This window comes from Centroberyx gerrardi, chromosome 9 (assembly GCF_048128805.1).
Source record: "Centroberyx gerrardi isolate f3 chromosome 9, fCenGer3.hap1.cur.20231027, whole genome shotgun sequence".
In the NCBI taxonomy this organism is placed as follows: domain Eukaryota; kingdom Metazoa; phylum Chordata; class Actinopteri; order Beryciformes; family Berycidae; genus Centroberyx; species Centroberyx gerrardi.
Genome location: NC_136005.1, coordinates 21,761,341 through 21,783,261, shown reverse-complemented (window position 1 = coordinate 21,783,261; position 21,921 = coordinate 21,761,341). Strand labels below are relative to the sequence as shown.

At 43.9% G+C, this 21,921-nt stretch overlaps 1 protein-coding gene across 2 annotated transcripts in view; it reads left to right on the top strand.

Moving 5' to 3' along the window:
* Nucleotides 1-21,921, top strand: part of mast2 (microtubule associated serine/threonine kinase 2) — a 165,979-nt gene that overhangs the window by 128,765 nt on the left and 15,293 nt on the right. For both annotated transcript variants that reach the window (XM_071913467.2, XM_071913466.2), the window contains exons 7-17: nt 1,472-1,492; nt 2,329-2,407; nt 3,801-3,955; nt 10,609-10,684; nt 11,259-11,468; nt 17,030-17,131; nt 18,773-18,905; nt 19,325-19,392; nt 20,038-20,141; nt 20,371-20,579; nt 21,619-21,757. In XM_071913467.2, coding sequence (XP_071769568.2) covers nt 1,472-1,492; nt 2,329-2,407; nt 3,801-3,955; nt 10,609-10,684; nt 11,259-11,468; nt 17,030-17,131; nt 18,773-18,905; nt 19,325-19,392; nt 20,038-20,141; nt 20,371-20,579; nt 21,619-21,757 — 1,296 coding nt within the window. The remainder of the gene's footprint in view (nt 1-1,471; nt 1,493-2,328; nt 2,408-3,800; nt 3,956-10,608; nt 10,685-11,258; nt 11,469-17,029; nt 17,132-18,772; nt 18,906-19,324; nt 19,393-20,037; nt 20,142-20,370; nt 20,580-21,618; nt 21,758-21,921) is intronic.

Below are 21,921 nucleotides of genomic sequence, written 5' to 3'. Positions count from 1 at the left end.
CAGATGGGACAAAACATTATTGAGGTTAACTCTCAGTGAAATGTGTAGTATGGGGTAGAACGACTGCTGACTGGCTCTTTTTCCCTAGTGGTCAGTTGGATAAATCCTGGATAAGTCCGGGTGAATGACAGAAGGTCACTATTGAAGCTACGAAATTAAAGCTCGCAGTTGATTGACACCAAGAGAAGTCTCGCACTCTCAAACGGTCAATGGTTACATGGGAAAATGTGGCGCTCAGATGAGGGGGGGGTGAATGTGAAACTGTTGAGCCCAAATGGATGACATTCATCTTGAATGATGGAGGACCATAGTTCAACCTTTAATGCCAGTATCTTTGAAATGGCAAGTGCTCTTAAATGCCTCAGTGGCCTCGGTGCCTTGAGAGCAGCGCAGTAGATGATGATAGTGTGCAGCTGATGATGAGACAGAGATGATCTGAGACTGTCATTCAAACCTGGATTAATAACCTCTTATCTGTCTGGGCTCTCAACAGAGATGGTAATTACGGAGCGGGAGGGAGGCATAGAGGCAGAGAGGGAGTGAAAATGAGTGTGTGTACTGTGTGTGTGTGTGTGTGTGTGTGTGTGTGCGCGCACATTAGTGCATGTGTCTGTGAGATTTATGTGTGCACGTTCATGCGCTTGTGTGATTTAAGCCCATGCCAAGATTAAAAAGACACTCATATAAGCTCATGCAAAAGTTTGATAAAAGGTACTCCACATGACGTCTACGCTGGTACCAGCTGCTCCTGCTGCTGCATGGAGTTGAAGCATGAAATAGTAATAGAATCAGAAAGGGAATTTACTGGTGTATGACGGCACGCTACCTCACTACACCTACTGTACTGTAAGACGGCTGCCATAGAATTTGGATAAACTTGTCATAAAAACGAGCATGGCTTAATGTGTGGACAGTGCATGAGATTAGAGTTAGAATGTTCAACTCACCTGCCGCTTAAATGTTCAGTGAAGTGATGATGTTTCCATGGTAACACATTACCTTATGCACTGAACCCGTGCCTATTTCCATGACAACATTCTCAAACATTGTATGGCAGCCATCCTAAGTGTACCAGCCAAAAACATGCATTAAAGTTGATTTGCATTGGAAATGCCTTTCTGCCTGTCCGCTGACCTCGATAGATACTGCAGCTGCAGACAGAGCAGATGCTGTGACAACAGTGACACCATGTGGTGGAGTTTGATAATACAGCCCAAGAGCTGAGGGTCTGGTGTTTGCCTGGTGCCAGCCCCCTGAATCGTTCTTTACATTAACCATGCACCTTTTGTAATAATTCAAAAGATAAAAAAAAAAAACAATAGCAGCGATTATTGAGCAAACACAAACAAGAGAGCATAAAGGAATGATCAATGTTAGTGCTTCGGAGGGCTCGGACAGGCTAGGTGTTTGTGTCTGTGTGCATCTTTGTGTCCTTGTCTGAGACTGACTGACAGTCTTCTCTCCCACACAGTCACGGACACAGGGCTGACAGGTAACCTCTCAACTTTGACCTTTACATGCTCCTTGCCTAGTCTTCCCTTTTCCCTGCCACCACCACCTGCCCTCTGTCCCGCATGGCTGAGTGCACACAGGCTGACATCAACAAGTAGCGTCTGTGGATACTAGCCTACAGGGTCTGTGTCACTGCTACCCTTCTGAGAGAAACTCCCATACTCTCTCTACATGCATCACATTCAGAAGGATCAAAGGATGCAGCTCCATGGTTTTTTTAGAGACCAGCTCAGTCACCTACTGAACAGGACTGCGTTTCCAAGAACGTATTTTTATTTTAAGTCCATTAAACACAGGCAACATGCCCAATCATGCCCTTCACTATTGTTTTACCCCAAAGTTTTTGTTTTATTTTTCTTTTCACCCAAGGACACAACAATAGACATCTTAGGGTATGTTTGTTCATTAATAAATCTGTCCAAGATGGTGTTGGAAAGTGCAACATCCAACTCACAGAAGACTCATGAGAGCAGACAGGGTAGAGTGGCTGTCGGGCGCAGACTCAGGAGCGAACTAGTCTTGCATCACCTTACGCCTTTGGTGTCTCAGGCTGATTGTCTCAGTATTGCTCAGCGGTTCAAACCCACATGGCTTCGCCTGCACTCTTTCTGAATCCATTGTATCCTCATGTGCATTTTCCCTCCTGCAACTGAATGGCTTTGTGACTATATGTGAGGGTGTCGCAGCTTGTGGATTTGGCTATGGACTATGTTTAATTCCATTATAAGTACATTTAAAGGGAGAGTTGTATGGGTTTTGACGTCTTTATCCTTATCTTTCTCTTCTCTGCCTCTATCTCCTTTCTCTCTCAATCAGGACGGATGGCAGACGTTGGTCTCTGGCCTCTCTGCCTTCCTCTGGCTATGGCACCAACACTCCCAGCTCCACTGTCTCAGTAAGTATCTATATATTTGTGTCTGTGTGCATTTATTTGTGTATGTGTTTTATTTTCATTATCTATTTACCCCAAAGACTCTGAGATAAATGCCTTCTGCTCCATCCCACTACGCTGCAAAGCTTCAAGCCATCAAAAGCTCCCTTAGCTACAGTAAAGATCATCCCTTCTTTCTGCCCCTCCAGTCTTATCCTCTCTCTCCTCACTCTCTTTTTTCCACCTACACCCTTCTCTCCCTCCCTCTCTGTGCATCCTCCCACTGATGCCCTAGAGTGTAGTCCTGCTCTCCTTTCCCTACTCTTCTTTTCTCCAAACTTACAACCCTTCTCTTTCCTCCATTCCTAGAGTCCTATAATGTTTTCCTCCTGTCTAATCCTCCTCCCTGCTACTTAACCCCTCTGCTCTTCCCCCTTCTCCCTTCTTAATACCGCAGTGTGCGCTTGCTTTGTACCTGCTGGCTGTAGAACGAGGACTCGGCATGCTTCAATGGCAGCACACTTAGTTGACTGGATACTCAAGCTCTCAGTCATCACCCCATACTGCTAGCCTGCCCGCTAGCTCACTGCATTAACAGAAGGACAGGCCTCATTTGTCTCATTAGGTTTACTAAATCACTCACTAACTAGTTAATCGACAAAGGGAGACTTTTCTTAGTCTCATTAACAGTCATTTAACAGCACAGTAAATATGTTTAGTTATAACTAAACTAACCTAGCTCTAGGCCAATCCACAGTAGCCCTTGGCTCACTTGAAATTAATGCACAGTATCTCCAGTACCTGTTGTATTACATGCTGCCTCTCTGCTCCTCCTGTAACTAGCACAGTAGCGCTCTAGGCTAACCTAATCAAGGCTAGAGTCACGCTTGTCATTTCAATGTGACTTTCATCGTCTGATCGCAGCAGCACGCATTAAGTGACAGGTCTGCAGGCGCAATAATCGGATTTTTAGCTCACATTGCTCTTGAATCTTCAAAATTGTGATTGGAATACTACATAGTCTGGGTGCAGTCCAGCTGCAGTGCACGTACAAGCAATATGAAGAGATGGAGACAGAGAGGAAGAAAAAGAAAAAGTAATACAGCCACAGATTTATAGAAATACAGCAACAGGAGATGCTTAACCGCCATTTTGAGGTCAAGTGTGGATGTACAGTGGCACGATCTCATAAAATCCAATCTCTAGAATCCGATCTATAAATTAACCTTGAAATGACAAATAACCACAGTCTTAGACAGTGGTGGTTATAATCTGCACTCTCTCTCCGCTCCTCCTGTAACTAGCACACTAGTCCTCAAAGCTAACCCGACCTAGACCGGCCTAGCTCCAGCCTAACCCCGCAGTAGCTCCAGTGCTGGTTGTAATCTGTGCTCCCTCTCTGCTCCTCCTCTCACAGTCCTCCTGTTCATCTCAGGAGAAGCTGCACCAGTTGCCCTTCCAGCCCACTCCGGACGAGCTGCACTTCCTCACCAAGCACTTCAGTTCCGAAAGCATCACAGACGAGGAGGGACGCCGCTCCCCCGCCATGAGGCCCCGCTCACGCAGCCTCAGGTAGGACCTCTGCGCCCAGAGAAGCTATGCTTTATTATGCCAGCACACTTATGTTTTGAGCATAAACCATGCGCTGTATTACAACACAATACTGTACATACACCAGCACAAATATTGCATCACACCCTACCTGTGTCTTTGTTCAAAGACAAATTCTGCACCATCTTTTGTCTGTGCAGACTTCTGTTTCGACCCAGTCCCAGCCAGTACCAGTAGAGACCCTGTTTTCCAAAAGCATCTTGCAACTAACATAATCTTAGTCCAATTGATAATATTGAAAGGATAATTATTTTAGCAGTACAATACTTTTGGGAAGGTTAGCACTTCCTGACTGACCTGAAGTGGATCTTTGCTCAAGAAAGAGGTTTTCCACTACTTTTTTGAGAAGTTTGATATGAATCTTTTGGTATAACATTTTTTTTTTGTTTTTTTGCCATCCACCAACAAACATGATCATTTTGGAGACTTGCCACTTCACAACTATTTGAGCCTCACAACTTAACTGTCATAGACAAAGGGTGATTCTATTCTTGAACTGCACCCATTTTCCAGTGATTGGACAACCATGTATTTGCACAATCCACACATCTTATTCATCAACTTCCCTGTTCAGCCTATCTGACTTATACCCTAGACTGGTGACCCAGGAAAGTCGACCCCGCAAAATGACGCCGGTCAAGATCAGGGTTCGAGACCCAGGTCAAACTCTGCTCTACTTGGTGTGAAAGTTCAGTGCTTCACCTGTCCCATGGGGCCACACCTCCTTGGCTTGTTTGTCCGGCACACCAGCATGACATAAAAGGCACATTATACAAGTGTGGTATTTACAAAGTTTAGACAGAGAAGCTCACAATACTAATAACGCGCTACAAAAGAGTTTGTGAATTCACAGCACAGGGTTTGGAGCGTTATGTCGTCAGCCATGTTGAGCACTGAATGCAAACACACCTGCTTTGATGAATTTAAAAGTTGACAGTCCATAGAGAAGTGACAATTAAAGAAGTACACTTGCATATGCGGGTCTATCCTGGGTCTGATGTGAATGGTAATGACTCTGGATTTTCCTGTGCATGAGATTCGCTGTGAATTCCTATAGGATGGGCCTGGATCAGCATACTCTAATATGCCAGGGTCAGGAGTGTAAAATGGGTGTTACTGACTGACTGACTCACTAACTGGCTGTCAGGTGGGTTCTATGTGTGTGTGTGTGTGTGTGTGTGTGTGTGTGTGTCAGCCTACAGAAAGGTCAGCCTCTTCCCACTGACACGTCCATGGCAGCTGGGAGCGAGTGTGATCTCTTCACTGTGGCAGCAACACCCTCATTGGTTTTCTCTGCCCCTATCAGTGACACTCAGGCTCCCACATCTGTTTATCGGTCCGCCTGTGGATGCCTGGATCTCTAGCTTCCATCTATCTATCTGTCTATGTTTTGTGGTAGCTTTCATTCACTCTGCCCATCCCCGGCTTACTGCCTGTCACTTTTTTTTTTTATCTTTCTTTCACTCTGTCCGTCACTTTCTGTTACTGTGTTTTTACCTGTCAGGTGATGCTTCTAGTTTTGTTTGTCTTTCTGTCTTTCAGTCCCATCCCACCTTAGATTTACTTTACACTCTCTCTCTCTCTCTCTCTCTCTCTCTCTCTCTCCTCGTTTCCTGAGCTCAGTGTCTCACCCACATCTCATCTTGCCACAGTTTCTTTCTTTTTTTTCGCTCTGTTCCTTCACAGTGAGATATGGAATTCTTTAATCCTCTGAGATGAAAGGAAGGCAAGAGAGATACGAGGGGTGTATCTGATTAGAGTCCCACTGTGTTTGTTGATTGATGTCAGTGTGTGTGTGTGTGCATGCGTGCGTGTGTGTGTTTTGCCATCTCAGGTAATCACCCATCAACCTGTGTCCTAGTATAACCTGAGAGCCTAAATTTCCTCTGCCAAATTTTATGCTGTTCCACTGCGGAACCAAACACACACACACACACACACCATTCAACATGAATTACCCAAAACACCCTGGACTGGTAGATTTCATCTGTCTCTCTCTCTCTGTGTCTCTCTCTGTCTCGCTCTCTCTCTCTCTCTTCTCTCTCTCTCTCTCTCTCTCTCTCTCTCTCTCTCTCTCTCTCTCTCTCTCTCTCTCTCTCTCTCTCTCTCTCTCTCTCTCTCTCCCTATCCTCCCCTCTGTTCAGCTCAGTAGAAGCACAGCTCAATATATTTCCATGCATGAGCAGAACAGCTGGAAAAAATGGAATAAGAACCCATGAGGCAATGAAAGATGGATTTTTCAAATTGGAAATGCAGAGAGAGAAAGAGAGAGAGAAGGTTATGGAAGATGCTGATAATATGAAAGTGTGGTAATGGCAGAGATGAAGCATTTAAGTAAACAAGAAGTGAAAGCCAGACATAGAGATTTTACAGTGAGATGACTGATTGGCTGTCCCAATTAAACCTGTTAACATTACATTAGTCCACTGACAGCGAGTGCCATTAACAGCTTCTTACAGAGCTCTCTGCTGGATGTCTCCAAGTACAGATAAATAACAAACAGAGAGCTATGGAGGGAGAGGAGGAGGGAGGAAAGTGGGAAAAAAAAAGTTGATGAGAAAGACAAAAAGAGAGATAGATAACGAAGGGAGAGAGAGAGGGACAATATTAGAAGATAGAGTGAAGCAAATGTACGGATCTCAAGAGGGGGAGAAAAGAGATGTGGCGAGGGAGACAGACAATACGGAGCAGTGAGTGAGTGAGTAAAAGGAGATTGGGGACAGAAGAGTGGGGAGAAGATGATGATTGGGCCCAGGAGGAGGGGGCAAGGGACGAGGGAAGGTGTGTGTGTGTGTGTGAGAGAGAGAGAGGAATAATGAATATGAGATGGAGAGCGCAATTATATGCTAATTTTATAGCCCTGCTGTGAGGGATGACAGCCACACTTCTTTTTTGTGCCGTTTAACAATCTCTCTGTTCATCTCTCGTTTTTGCCTTTCTCCTCTCAGCCCATCAAACTTGTCTGCTCCCTCAGTTTTTGCCCTGTATAGCCTTCACTTCCCTCTGCATCTGCCCTCCTTGTCCAATCTACTATCTATTCTCTATCTCTAGTATTACTACCCTTCCTTCCATCCCTCTCTCACTCTCTCTCTCCACCACCCATTCTCCCATAGATTTAGAAATGAGCTAACCTCGTCCATCCATCATGCGTTTGTCATATACAGCGCTGGGTACAGCGGCTGTAGTTAATGAGCTACCCAAGTAGCCATAGACAGCCACACGCAGTCAGGTCCAGACACAAGACCTAGTCCATTATAATGACAGCTACTCCAGAGCCGCATTTATTCATCTACTTTACATCAACACTGCAGCATGGGTAACAACTCCGCTCCCTGTGGCTCTCTGACATCCAGCTGTTCAACAAATCAGCCCCCCTTCTCGGTCATACGATCATATTTTATTCATCCATCCATCCATCTTTTCATTCATTCATTGCCTGCTGGTGCTATTGTTTTAAGGGGTTTGACATGGGCCAAAAACAAAAATTGACAGTCTGCTGTTTTTGCTTTGAAATCTATATTAAATTGCATGTGCCAACAGACTTAACTAGTGCTCACTTTCACAAAACTGGTAAAAAACTTTTTTTAACCACTGGCTTATATTTCTCCATGGCATGCGCCAAAGATAATACAGCATATATTATAACATCTCAGTAAGTATTTACATGTGTCATCAAAACCCAAAGCTTTGTGGTTTCGGGGAGACCTTTACTTTTACTAAAATGTTACCAGTGGACTCATCAGTCTCATCAGTGAGACTTTGAGGTTTCTATGGTGAACACACACACACACACACACACACACACACACACACACACACACACGCACGCGCACACACACTCTCGCGCTCATCCCCGTCTGCCCAGCTCTCTGTCACGGTCAATTAGGCCCCTCATTTCCCAAGTCGCCCGCCTCAGTTGTGAAGGAGCAATGTTATTTTTCTCTCTCTCACACAATCTCTCTCTCCCTGCCTCCCTCTCCCTCTCCCTGGCTCACCGTCTCATCTCTGGGTGTCTCATCTGATTTACTTCAATTATCATCTCCACCAATAAGCGCTTTTGCATTTTTAGTGCCTTTGTCACAGCTGACATCACCATTTATCCCCCCCTAAAAAAAAAAGAAGCTATTACACCGCTATTTTACATTTCAATTATCACAGTTTATGAAACTCTATGGGGTTGTAACACATTTTATTTTATCTGCAATTTTATAAGAGAGAATTATTTTTTTTCATTCTCATATTCATAACTTTTGAACTTGTAGCCTCACACTAAAACAAAAGATTTCTACAAGTTCCACAAGAGCCTCGTCTCCAAGGTCATTTCTCAAAATAATGACGAAGACGTTTTTTCTTGCAGGGATTGCCGCGAGGCGATTTTTATTTCCCATTACAGGAGAAATATAGCCGTGTTCTAATTAGCCTTTGTCTGGCTGTCTTGTGTTATTCATCCCAGGGATTTTACTCTGATCTCTGTTACAACTTGGTTGGAATGGGAGCTTTATTTTAATAAAGGCTGAGGCTGCTCAAAGCCATGGGCAGACAAAGAAATAACACGGGGAGAAAAAGATATTCTCTGAAAATTAAAGTATGTACATAACAGCCTCTGGCTATGCATCCATCTCTGTCAGGGCTAACCTTTACTTACCGAGCCCAGGGCAGAGCTGGCTGGCTTTTGATTGAATTTTATTTTTTTTTTATTTCAAGAAAGACAGACATGAAAGGAGAGTTTTAAAGTTGAGAATGTTACTTGTCTCACAGCTCCAGTTGATTGAATGATGACAGGCTGTGTGTGTGTGTGTGTGTGTGTGTGGGTGCTGAGTTGAAGCTTGCTTGGTTTAAAAATAATCAGTATAATCATTATAACTATAGTCATTAATATTGCAGTAATTAGTTGGCTATGAACAATATGAAAAACACATTAAAGCAGATTAAAACAAAAGAAACATAGATTCTATATTCTTGTAGTATGTCCTCATTCTAGTTTCAGGTTTGTGTGTGTGTGTGTGTGTGTGTGTGCGCGCTTGTGTACCTATGTGCTGGCATAATGATAAACAGCCTCCATGATGTTTAGCTCATATGTCACATTCGAGGTGCTCTCATTCCTATTAAGCTGGTAATTGGCCTTGGAGCTACCGATGGATGACTTACAGCATTACCTCATCCCCCTGGTCACGTGTGTGCGTTTGTGTGTATGTGTTTGCACGCTTGCATGAGTGTGTGTGTGTGTGCACGTGCAGATGACTCATACAGAGCGGTGACATCTGGAGCCCCAAATTCATATTTTTACCCCACCTGCATTCCCCTCGACTCAGTCTTTCCAGGATTTCATAGTTTTTCTGTGCTTACTGTGAATAGCACAATAACAAAGAACAAGAACAAAACCGATTTTGGGAGAAAAAAAATCTAATTATTATTTTTTTTTTTTTCTTCCAAAAATCTGTTTTGTTTTGTTTTGTTTTGTTTTATTATTTTGGACAATTGCACTGCAGTTTGTGAATTTTTCTTTGTGTTTGGATTGTCAAAAAATTGCTATAAAACCTTGAAATTGCAGTTGCAATATTTAGAGGGAAATGTTTACAATCATAAATGGAGGGAATGAATAATACACTAGGCTAACAAAGCCTGAAAGTGCTTAGAATGAAATGAAATGTCTCCCCATGACTCGCTCCCACACACACACACACACACACACCTCTCTCACCTCTCACCTGTCGTCGTTGCCTTATTCTCCAGGAAGCGAGACGCAGAAAGGTCGAGACTATTGCTGTTGTCTCCATTTGGTCTAACCATAGAGAGAGGGTGAGGATAGAAGATGATAGAATAAAAAACGAGATATATCCCATGAGAAGGAAAAGAGAGAGAAAAATGGAGCCCGCTGATAGTGGGGAAAGTAGAGAGAGAGGGGGTTGGATTTGTATTCTGCGGGGGCCAGCATGGACTAAAGGAGACATCAGTGTCTGTCTCTCAGGTCTCAGCAAGCTCACACAAACCCCATGAGAATCGACTTACAGTAAAGCAATTGAATTGACTCTAGTGGACAGCCTCAGTGCATTACTGACAGGTGCACACACCCTCACTCTCTCTCTCTCTCACACACACACACACACACACACACACGCGCGCGCGCAGTCCACTGGGGATGCGACGGCTGCAGCCACTGGTCTCAAGAGACGTTACCTTTGTATCTGTATCTGTCTGTGTGTGCAGCCATGCGAGTCCATATCAGGGAGGTTTTGAAGCAGGGGTTGTCATGGTCTTCAGTGTACACCGCTGTGACCTGCCAGTGTGTGACAATGGCAGACACGCACACATGATGTAGACCCCAAGGTCCCGTTAGAGTGTGTGACCTCCATTCCATGTTTTTTTTCTCTGTGCTCCGGTGACCTGGCCATCTCTCCCGTCAGTCAACCAGCGCTACACACACTCACACCCAAGCCCCGGTCAGTCCGGTCTCCGCAGCTCGGGGACAGGCGACACTCCCCGGTGCAGGCTTATGAAATCCTGAACAATCCTACATTATGGAACTCAGTGTTTCTCTTAAGGCTTGACCGACCAACCGCTGTCTTCCTTCTCCGCTCATCTGTATTTGTGTGTGTGTGTGTGTTTCGTTACAGCCCCGGGCGTTCGCCCATCTCCTTTGACCATGAGATTGTGATGATGAACCATGTGTACAAGGAGAGGTTCCCCAAGGTACGTAGACACGCACTTCCTGTGCAGAGCAGGGGCAGATAGGAATGGAGAGGGAAGAGGAGGGGGAACACAGGGAGAGGGATCACAAAAAAAGGAAACTGAAACATAGCAAAACCCGGTCTGTGACTGGATTCTGCCTTCTATGTATGAATACAAATGTGTCCTTAGTGTGCCCATATGTGACCCTACATGGGAAAATATGCACATAGCTGATTTTTTTCTTGTTTTTTTTATAGATTATTGATCTTTGCCTTCAAAGCTTTAGAATAGTATATTACATACTAAGGGTCAAATACATACATATTTGATTTTTATTGATAATTATTGATTATTCAATCCAAAAAAGTGACTTTTTCTGATGTTTTTCTGTAAAATGGGTCTATTGTGAAGTTAATCTGGGATCATGGTGGTTGGTCACACGTGCCCTCTCCATTTGTCTGGAGTGTGTATACCTGTTTCAATGCATGTGTGTGTGTCTGTGTGACTCATCCCTCTCTCTCCCCCTGCCTTCCCCCTGTCCTTCTCCTCCCTAATTCTCTCCACATCCCAACCCCCCCAACCTCCCTCCCTTCAGGCAACTGCTCAAATGGAGGAGCGTCTGGCTGACCTGCTCTGCTCCTCGGCCCCGGACAAGGTTTGCCCGCTGGCCGACGGGGTCCTGAGCTTCATCCACCATCAGCTGATAGAGCTGTCCAGAGACTGCCTGGAGAAAAGCCGAGAGGGCCTCATCACCTCCCGCTACTTCTACGAGCTCCAGGAGAACCTGGAAAAGCTGCTGCAAGATGTAAGTCGGCACTGCTGCCACTTATTTGGTGTATTGTCAAATGTCCTGCAAACAACTTTTATCTCCAAAAAGTAAAAAAAAAAATCAAGTCAAGTCAGTAACTGAGGTAAGCATTTTCCCATCTGCAAGATCTAAGTTAAATTGCAAGTTGATTCTACTCCTAATGCATTTTCACATCAAAAAATTGTCACAATGCACTTAAGAGAGAGATAAAGAGAGAGAAAACTCAGTGCGTTGTCTGTAAAATTATTATACCCCTTTAGCTGAAATATTTAAAAAGTAAACCTGGTGAAGCTGCTGCAAGATGTGAGTGAAATTACAGAGATTGATTTATCTGAGTTCCACAATTTTCAGAAGATAGATAGCTAGATCAATTAATCAATTATTTATCATAGTCAATCAAAATTCTCCATTGAAATCAACGCAAGTAAATTAATTTAGATAGCGTGCAACTCTGGTTTACTTTGGTCGAAATCATCCTCATTTACCAAAGAAACAGTGTTTTTGACCAAGTCACTTTAACTGTGAGGACGAGCAAAATATTTTCCCCCTTTCCAGCGCAAGGTGGATCACTCTATTGTGGACTTTTGAGTAAGACATCATGAGTGTGTTTACGTACCCCCCCCCCCCCCCCCCCCCCCCCAGTCACGCTTGGTTTGCCGTGGGCCAACTCACTGAGTGACGCGCTCCCTCAGTCACTCATCATGGTTACGGCTGTCAGCAGCAAGTGATGTCATAGGATGAGGAGGCTACTTTGACCTGGTCCGAAACACGCAAAGTCCCTCAGCGCTCCCTGCGTCCGTCCATACGGGACACATTCCCTCACACCTGCCATCTGTTTGTACTGACGAGCTACCTGCTGCTGATATGTTAATCACAGGACGGGCTGATGTCTATATTAGGACAGTCGGTGTGTTTATGAGGGTGGTTTGCGTGAGCGTTTGTGTGTGCATTCGTGCATACACACATGTATATTTACGTGTGTGTGTGTGGGCGTGTGAGACAGTGGTGACATCTCTATTAGCTCAGTTTTGCAGTGCCTGGGGGCCTTGAAAGCTGGGTGACATTATGACTCCCAGTGGCCCCATATTGACCTTCTGTTCTACTGGGACACACACATTCAAACTATCTCTCACTCTCACTCACAGACACACACACACACACGCTGCAGCCACCACACACACACACACACGCACGTACACACGCACACACATACACACATCCACCCTGATTTTAATTTCACACTCCAGCAGTCACCGGGGCTGACAGATGACTCTCCCAGACGAAAAGGAGGGGTGGAGGGAGGGAGAGAACGAGGGATGAAGGAGTGCAGTTGGAGGGTATGGGAATGGGCGGGGAGTCGAGGGTATTCCACTGCCTCTGATTGGCTGTCGAGGCTATCCCGCGCCGGTGGGGGTGGGGGGCTGGAGTGTGCATGTGCGTGCATGAAGCCTGTTAGAATGCTTTTGGAGGGTGTGTGATCTAGTCGGGAGTCAAGTCTACTTGAACACACGCACATCTGGAGAAGCCAAATCCACGTCAGAGAGCGAGGCTACAATGCGGGCTTGACAATGACATCACCTATTAGACCGTGTTTGGGTGCGGGAGGGTTTTTTTGGTGAGCGGCCAAGTGCGGCAGGTGGAGCAAACCTAGAGAGGAGAGGATGAGGCCGTGAGCAGGTGGACGGAGGTGCGAGAATAGCCTCCCGCTGCGTCGTCGTATGGGAATCGTTTGTTTTTCGGTGGAGCCATGTCCCGCGTCTCGTGGCAGAGGAGGTGGGAGGAGGAGGAGGAGGTGCTGGAGGAGGTGATGAGGAGGAGCGAGTGGAAGGTGTTCGCTCACGGCTGGGAGGAGCAGGAGGAGGCGAATGGAGACTTTACAGTTGAGTCAATTTCAGTTCAATTCAGTTGAGCGTTATTGGCATGGTAAAACGGATTTACACCGCCAGAGACGATGACGGCGACTCTGGCAGCAGTCCTGGTTTGTTTACGGCTTGGAGTTAGACTTGAGGGCAGATCGAAACGTGTCCACTTTTGATGCTGTCCAAGTAATTTGAAAGTTACAGTAAATTAGCATACTCCGAGTTTGAAATCACATTCAGCCCAGGTCTGGGTCTAAGCCATATTGGTTCAGTTAGTATTCACACTTTAAAGAGAATTTGAGCCCATCTAGCAAACTACAATAGTTGCTTTGTTATTCTCGAGTTTGTTTACCTTTCTCTGTTTTTAGTGGGTTGTAACATCATGTCACACCTGGGTAAAATAGCCGAGACATTTTGAAATTACTAGATTTATTTTTTTTTAATTAAAAAATAAACAGATTATAGAAGAAAATAAACTGATTTATTACACCCTCTTTCTGTAATGAGGCAACTGCAGGGGGTGTTTTTTTTTTATTTTGTACCTTGTCAATAATTTAATATGAGGTCATTTTCACTGGTTGCATGACAGTGTGATATATTGACCCTTTTTGGAGCAATTAATAATAAAGTAATACAGTGATAATATGCTATACTGTATATAATGGTGTACAACTTTTAAGGATCTCCTACATCAGTTTTTCATTCCAGGATAATGAGCACTGGCTGGAGTTGTTGCCTTTCAATGTTAGTTTGTGTAACACTTTATCATGAAACTTTGTGTGAAACAATTGTTTCACACAGAAGGCTCTTGGGTTGTCTATCAGTGTCTTTGCATAGAAGCAAACTCTTATTTGGACAGTGATCTAAAGTTGATCTTATTTGCAGTTTTTGTTTTACCACAGTTTAACCATAATGCCAACAAACACCATAACTAAAATGAAACCCTGTTTGTTATAATGTTACACTGCAACAACAAAAAGATTAAATTTGAGTCATACCATTTGAGCTCTTTTCAAGATTTTCTGCTAGAACATTGATTTAATTCAGGGAAAGACTTACAGTATATGGACATAGACAGTTTGGCAATAGGCTGTAATCTGTTTCACATGTCCTTGTCTTCCCTTGACTGACATGTATTTTAAACTAAGAAACCTGCACCATGCCGTTTCAGTGCAGACCAAGTCTTCCCCCTGTTAGGGTTCTGTTTTGTTCACTACACTGGTCCTGGTCTTCCAAACTCTCGACATCTCTCGGTCCTTTGTCTTACCTCATCTCTCTTTCCGTTAGAGGTTGGGAGACTTCTTCCCTGGCCCTCCTTGCTAGCCAGACCAACCGTTCCTTTTCTTCAGCCATCCATCCCTTCCTCGCCCCATGTCGTGACCCCATTACAGAGCTCACAGGAGGCCAGCTCACCTCTCCTCCTTCTTCTATCTTTCTCTGCTCCTTTCCTCTCTTTCACCTCACCTTCACCTCTCCCCCCTCTCCTCTCTCTCTCTTCCCCTCTACTGCTCGTCCTCTCTTCCCTGCCCCTCATCCATCCCTGTCGGGGGCCTTAGTGACCTGCCTGGCCGTCACCATGGCAACCTGCATCCAGGCCATCCCCTGGCGGAACCCCTGGGAGACCCCGTTAGACCCCTGTAGGTCACCTGAGGGTAGAGGGGAAGACGGAGTGTCAGCCAGAGTGCTAACTCAGCTCTGGTTATCTGTCAGAGTGTCAATGAGTCTGACCTAGACACTCATCATTCACTCTCACAGCTCTTTGTGCTGTAAGATTCTTAGACGTATTTATCAGCACAAAACACAGATGTACACACCCTGACTTTCAGTGGGACTCACACTACCAGTCAAAAGTTTGGACACACCTGATTTAATGTACTATGTTTTTCATTCTCTTAAAGCCATTTTGATCTAAAGGCTTCTGCTTAAATTCTTGAAATTTGTTTCTTAGACAAATATAAATAGTGAAGTTGATGCCTATGTATGAAGTTCTTTCCAAAGCCTTTGCCTTTCCATCAAGGCAAACGGCGGCTACTTTAAACAATCTAAAATATAAGATAGTTTTGATTTGTTTAACACTTTTTTGGTCACTGCATAATTCCCTTTGTGTTATTTCATAGTTTTAATGTCTTTCTATTATTGTAATTGCATTGAAATGGCATTGAAATCCATCGACAAGCCCTAAGGAACGACAATTCTGAAACTAATTCAGAAAACCTGTCTAAGAAAAACACACTGAGGTGGTCAAAATATGTTGTCGGGCCACCTTAGAGTGTAATAGAGAAAAACCCTGCGCACACACAGGCATACAAGCTGTTAACATACACTTTATATACACCCACTAGGGAATCTCATTCACATTAGACATGCAGTGTGGATATACAGTCTGCCTCACACCCACACACACACACACACACACTGACTGGTTAATTAGCCACTGCGCAGTGTAGGGCAGTCCCTCGGCTGTCCATTACTCACCGATCACTGGCCTATACAGTGACCACACACGCACTCACACATACACACACATGCATGCACGGCCTAATACATATATTTAGCGCACACATGCATCCACACCATCTCCCATCTCCAGCTTTCATTACAGTTATAAATTATTCAGGGGGTGATAGGAGCCCCCAGGGCCTCGCTGTCTGTCTGTCAGCCAGCCTGCCATGTCTCTATTAGCCAAACAGCAGACACATTGGCCAAGGCATTGTTTATTAACTGCCTCCGCCTCTCTATTAGGCTGCCTTGACACATACAGACACAGAAAGGCATGCAGGCATTCATACATAAACCATTCATAAGCACGCGTACACAAGAGAGCACATACACACACACATTCTCACACACTAAAGTGGATCCCCCCCCCTGAGAATGATGCATGTTTTACAGTGGGTGTTTTGTAATTGTTACAGTCTCCCCTGCCTACCCGAACACACACACACACACACACACACACACACACACACCCCTCCCACCCCATTTCTTTCCAGGGATCAGTGTTTGCTCCAAGTGCATTCCCAGCCAGATACTGTAGATTGCTGGGTAAATTACACTGTCTCCAAACTGACAAGACATTTCACGGTGAATGTTGGGGAGTGCGGCTGAGGTCATTCTGATTTAGATTACCTCGGGTTGTGAGGAGAGAGTGTGTGCCTTGTGTGTGTGTGTCTCGCCACTGCCATTCATTTGTCCTTAAACTGCACATTGTCTCCCTTGTTTGTGAAGGGCAAACAACATACAAGGAAAACTCACAACTCCAAGGTCATATAAGATTTCATGATGATAAATTATTTAAAGGGATGATTAAAAAATAATGAAAAAACATTCATTATGTGGAACAAAGCTTCTCCCAGGCAGAGTGCATTTAATGTAGATGCATTAGTACATTGTTAATAATTGTGGTGTTTTTCTCCTTTTGGATGAAAACCATATATCTCTAAAGAGTTATAATATTCAACTGTTAAGAAAAATCTGCTGGTTTTCTTATCGATGCCTATTGAAAATATACAACAGATTTTGGATGGGTTTCATGAGCTTGTGGCAAACAGATGTCCTGAGAACATAGCAGATGATACAAAGTGCGGTGCAATAAAAATGAAAAAACAAAACAATGAAATTGAAGTGAAAATGTTTTTTCATGATATTGGCCTAACTCTCCTCTGTGTTGGTTGTTGTTGCTGTGTGTTGTGTGTCCAGGCTCACGAGCGCTCGGAGAGTGTGGAGGTTACGTTCGTCACGCAACTCGTCAGGAAACTGATGATTGTCATCGCCCGGCCTGCGCGCCTGCTGGAGTGTCTGGTAAGAGCAATAGAAATTAAATTAAAAAATCACATTTTATTTTCTCCTTATTTATTATGTCATCATTTTCAGAGAATATTTATATTTTCCAACCTTTTTAATTTCTTTTTTCTTTTTATTTTAAAGCATTTTTTCACTATATACAACATAATTGTGCTTTATTTTTTTCAAACGTTGGCTTGTGCAGCTACATCCCAGGATACCATCATGAATAGTTATACAGTGTAATACTACCATAATGCCACTGTAAATTGAGGTCCATTTGAAAGATTGCAGTGAAATTTATTCCCAGTATTACAAGGAATTGCTTTTTCATATCGTGGAGCTACACTCCACGCATGGTTAATAAACAATTTAGAGTTATCCAGTCCTTAGTGTGAAATGATTCAAGCACAGCAATTCATTTATGGACTACCTCAGAGAATTTCAAATTAGCCTAATGTGTGTGTAAGTGTGAATGTACACACACACACACACACACACATACACACACATACACACACCTCGCAGCTGGCAGTGCAAGGTTTTATATATGAACTACAGGGGCTCCCTCCCTCCCTCGCCCTCCCTCCCTCCCATCTTTCCTTTTTCCCTCTCACCAGTCCATCCATTCCTCCACTCTCAGCCCTCTCCAGCTCCCAGCATGCTCTAGCGCTTCACCCAGACAGAGTTGGGTTAGTTTGGGTAGACATGGTGAACATCTGTGGCTAAACAGGTGAAACCAGCCTTCTGTGAGCCCAGGAATTGGGGATGGTGGAGAAGGAGAGCGAGCAGCTGATTCGGGATGGTGGAAGGATAGGGACAGACGGAGAGAGCGAGTAAGGGAGAAGAAAGAGGGATAGTCGGAGGGGTGGTAGAGGGCGAGGAGCAAATGGGAGGTGTGGGAAGGAAGGAAGGAGGGAGGGATGCCCCGGTGCTCACATCTGTAGTTTTGACTAATCACATGCAGCCGATGCTGTGACACCATGCTGGATGGGTTTTTACAAATGGAGGCACACAGATTGGAGAGGGGGCAGGGAGTGTGTGCATGTGTGCTTGCGTGTTTGTGTGTGTTTGTGTGTGTACAGTAGGAGAGGGGGTGTAACAGCAATTGGCCCTATGTCTTTGTCAGAGGACACGGGAATAAATTGGGGGTTTGCATCTTAAGAATAACCCCCCCCCACACACACACACACACACACACACACACACATACCATGCTGTTGTGGAGTCCCAAGGTTTTATTCTCCAATTAGGGTGATATTTTGCTGTGGAATATCGCAGCTGTTCTGTATCAGTGCTAGCAAAATGGTTGTCTTGTTGTCTTGGGAACAGATAGTAGAAAATAGCCTTTAATGAGGCTAGGTTACCTGTCTCTGGGTCACGCTGCAGCGCCACAACTGACCTTCAGTATGAGAGGATGAGAAACCGGGCTCTACACCACACTAGGTTCACACACAACATGTATATGACATTAACACAGAGTTTTTTTGTTAATCTTTATCTTTTGTCTGTGTTAGTCTAGTTCAGGTCTGACATTTTACATTTTTAACTCTTTGCCTTTCTTTTCTCCCTTTTGTTTCTCTCTCTTTCTGTCCCTTCTCCCTCTCCTCACCTCTCTCCCTCTCTGCCCCTCGTTCCTTCCCTGCGCTCTGTCTGTAGGAGTTTGATCCTGAGGAGTTCTACCACTTGTTGGAAGCAGCAGAGGGCCATGCCAAGGAGGGCCAGGGCATCAAGTCCGACATCCCCAGATACATCATCAGCCAGCTGGGCCTCACAAGGGACCCCCTGGAGGGTAACGCATGACTTCTGCTGTTGTTGTTTTTTTATATATAACGGCCAGTATGTGCTTGTACATTGAGTTTGAAACTCTTCTGTATTAGATATATCTGTCCTAGTCATTGATTATTTTAACAAAATTGGGTTGAGATAAGTATAACAATTGAATTAGCTCACTTGTCACATTTAGGTGCATTGAAAAAGGATTTCTGAATAGCAGGATAGCAGATAAAATACATTTGCATGTGAGAACTGTGCTTTAGAAAATCTAATTTGAGTTTACGTCCTCTTTTATGTAATCAGCTGCTTTTATTACAACTAGATTCATGCACAAATGATATTGCAATTGAAACTCCCTACCCACCTACCCAAGAGTGTATTTCCCCTGTGCCAGCTTGGTTTGGTTTGATGACTGTTCCTCCTGTCTCTGTATAGAAATGGCCCAGCTGAGCAGCTATGACAGTGGAAACCCAGACACCCCAGAGACCGATGACTCAGTAGATGTGAGTGTACTCCGATGAAATGTTGAATAGGTGTATTGTCGTTTATCATCAATGGCCTTCATAAAACACTCTATCTCCTAAACTGGGGAAAAATGGTTGACTTTCCTATTGACAGACATGTATTTCTGACAATTCATTATAAATGGCATGTCAATTTTAGGAAAAAGTCAAGTTTTAGAAAAAAATCCAGTCAGAAGTCAGTAGAGATCTTGGAGACATTTTGTATTTGCATACTGCCCATTCTACTTTGAAGCCATCGAATGCAGTTTACCACAATACCCTGTGTTTTGTTGCAAGAGATAAATTAAAAATTGGTTGGTCTTCTCTAACAACGAGAAGAGAAATGCATTGCATTATATTTTTCCATAAGGCTCTACCTCTGAAGCTAACCCTGTATAGTACCTCTCATCTGGAGTGTCTTAAAACCAGTAATTACAGTACCAGATCACAGACTGGTTAGTTTACTCTGCAAATAAAGTCTGAACTTGGCAAGACCGGTTACTGGTACTATGAATCTTAAAAATGGAACAGGCTGCTAAACACTTTGAAATTAGAAGTTCTCACCCTTAATTGATTTTGCAGCAATGATCTCACATTTTCTGTAACGGTTGTGTGTGTGTGTGTGTGTGTGTGTGTGTGTTCCAGAGTCGAGGAACCACAGTCCCAGCACCGCCACCACAGACTAAAACCAAAACACCTCGAGAGGAAGACTTTGAGAACATCAAGCTCATCAGCAATGGAGCCTACGGGTAAGAAAACATGAGATGTGCATCTTTAATAATCTTCTATATAAGTGATAGTTACATTCCAAAATAAGAAATCCACCATTTGCAGAATAAAATGACACCTACTTATGCAAAATGATTGATAGCACAAATTCTGGTCATTTTTAAAGGATAGTAAGTAACTTAACTCTGTTGACAAAATGATACTTCAACATCTTTCGTTTCCTATGTCCATCTCCCTCTCCCTGTCTAGTGCTGTGTTTCTGGTGCGTCACAAGGAGACCCGGCAGCGGTTTGCCATGAAGAAGATCAACAAGCAGAACCTGATCCTGAGGAACCAGATCCAGCAGGCCTTCGTGGAGAGAGACATCCTGACCTTTGCCGAGAACCCCTTCGTCGTCTCCATGTTCTGCTCTTTCGAGACCAGGAGACACCTCTGCATGGTCATGGAGTATGTGGAGGGTAAGGGAGGAGAGGATGAGAAGCACACAGTGACTGCTCTCTGTTGTCTTTTATCGTTCACCGAAAGGTTGTGTTTTCTGTTTGTTTCTCTTTTTCACTCTTTCTTACCATCTCTCTGTTTTTCACATTCTCACTATTTTACACTTCCTCTCATTTGCTGCCCACTCTGTCTCTCTGTCACTGGCCATCCGACTGTCAAGCAGATGTCAAGCAGGCAGAAATGTCGCAAAAATAAAAGGCAAATTATGTACGTCTCCATCAGCTGGGTTGAAGCGTACAAATGGGCTTCCTGATTGTCTGAAAAAAATGCATTCCCCAGAATAATGGAGAGTATTGAAAGAATTAATTAGTTTAGGGCAAGTTGTTATTGTTTTTTCATGTCAGCTAATGTTGGGCATATTTCATGCTGTCTGAAGACAACACATATGAATTATCCTTGGCAGTATTCTATTGCACCATCTAATGGCCATGCAGCCATGACAAACACTTTATAGCCTCCATCAGCCTGCATGCACTTTGAGCTGAAATTCTTTGTATGAAAGGTGCTATACAAATAAAGATTATTACTATTATTATTACATGGGAGAGACAAAGGGTATGACATTTATGGGAGGTGATAGTGGACAAATATTTTACGGTGTTACAGAATATCCAATGCCACTTTTAAATTGTTGAGTTGTTGAGCAATGAGATGGAACTAAGCCAGTTTCATCGCATACTTTCTTTATTGACAAAAAACTTTTCTGCCTCACGCAAGTGTAAAAACTTTTATTGAAATTTGCCATTCCGATTCAGCTTTTCTAATTCAACACATCATAATTTGCATAAGAATATTTAGATGGAAACCCAGCTCTTGTCTCTCTTTCTTTTTCTCGCTATTTCTGCAAGAGATGTGCTTCTGTCTCCTTTTGTGTCCGTCTCTTTCTGTCTCTGTCTCAGTCTCTCTCTGTCACACACCTATACTCACGTACACACCACTAAAAGCCACGTGTGTGTGTGTGTGTGTGTGTGTGTGTGTGTGTGTGTGTGTCCTCTCTAGGTGGTGACTGTGCCACACTGTTGAAGAACATAGGAGCCTTGCCAGTTGACATGGCGCGCATGTACTTTGCTGAGACCGTCCTAGCATTGGAGTACCTGCACAACTACGGCATCGTACACAGAGACCTTAAACCTGACAAGTAAGACACAAACATACTGTGCAAAGATGTTCATGCAGCAGGATGTCATGATATATTGTGATTGTCAGTTTCACATCATATTGGAGAATATATGTTTCATTCCTAACATCATATGAATTTGATGGTCATATGAGAAAATATGAAGACTTTAATTCCAAAATGAA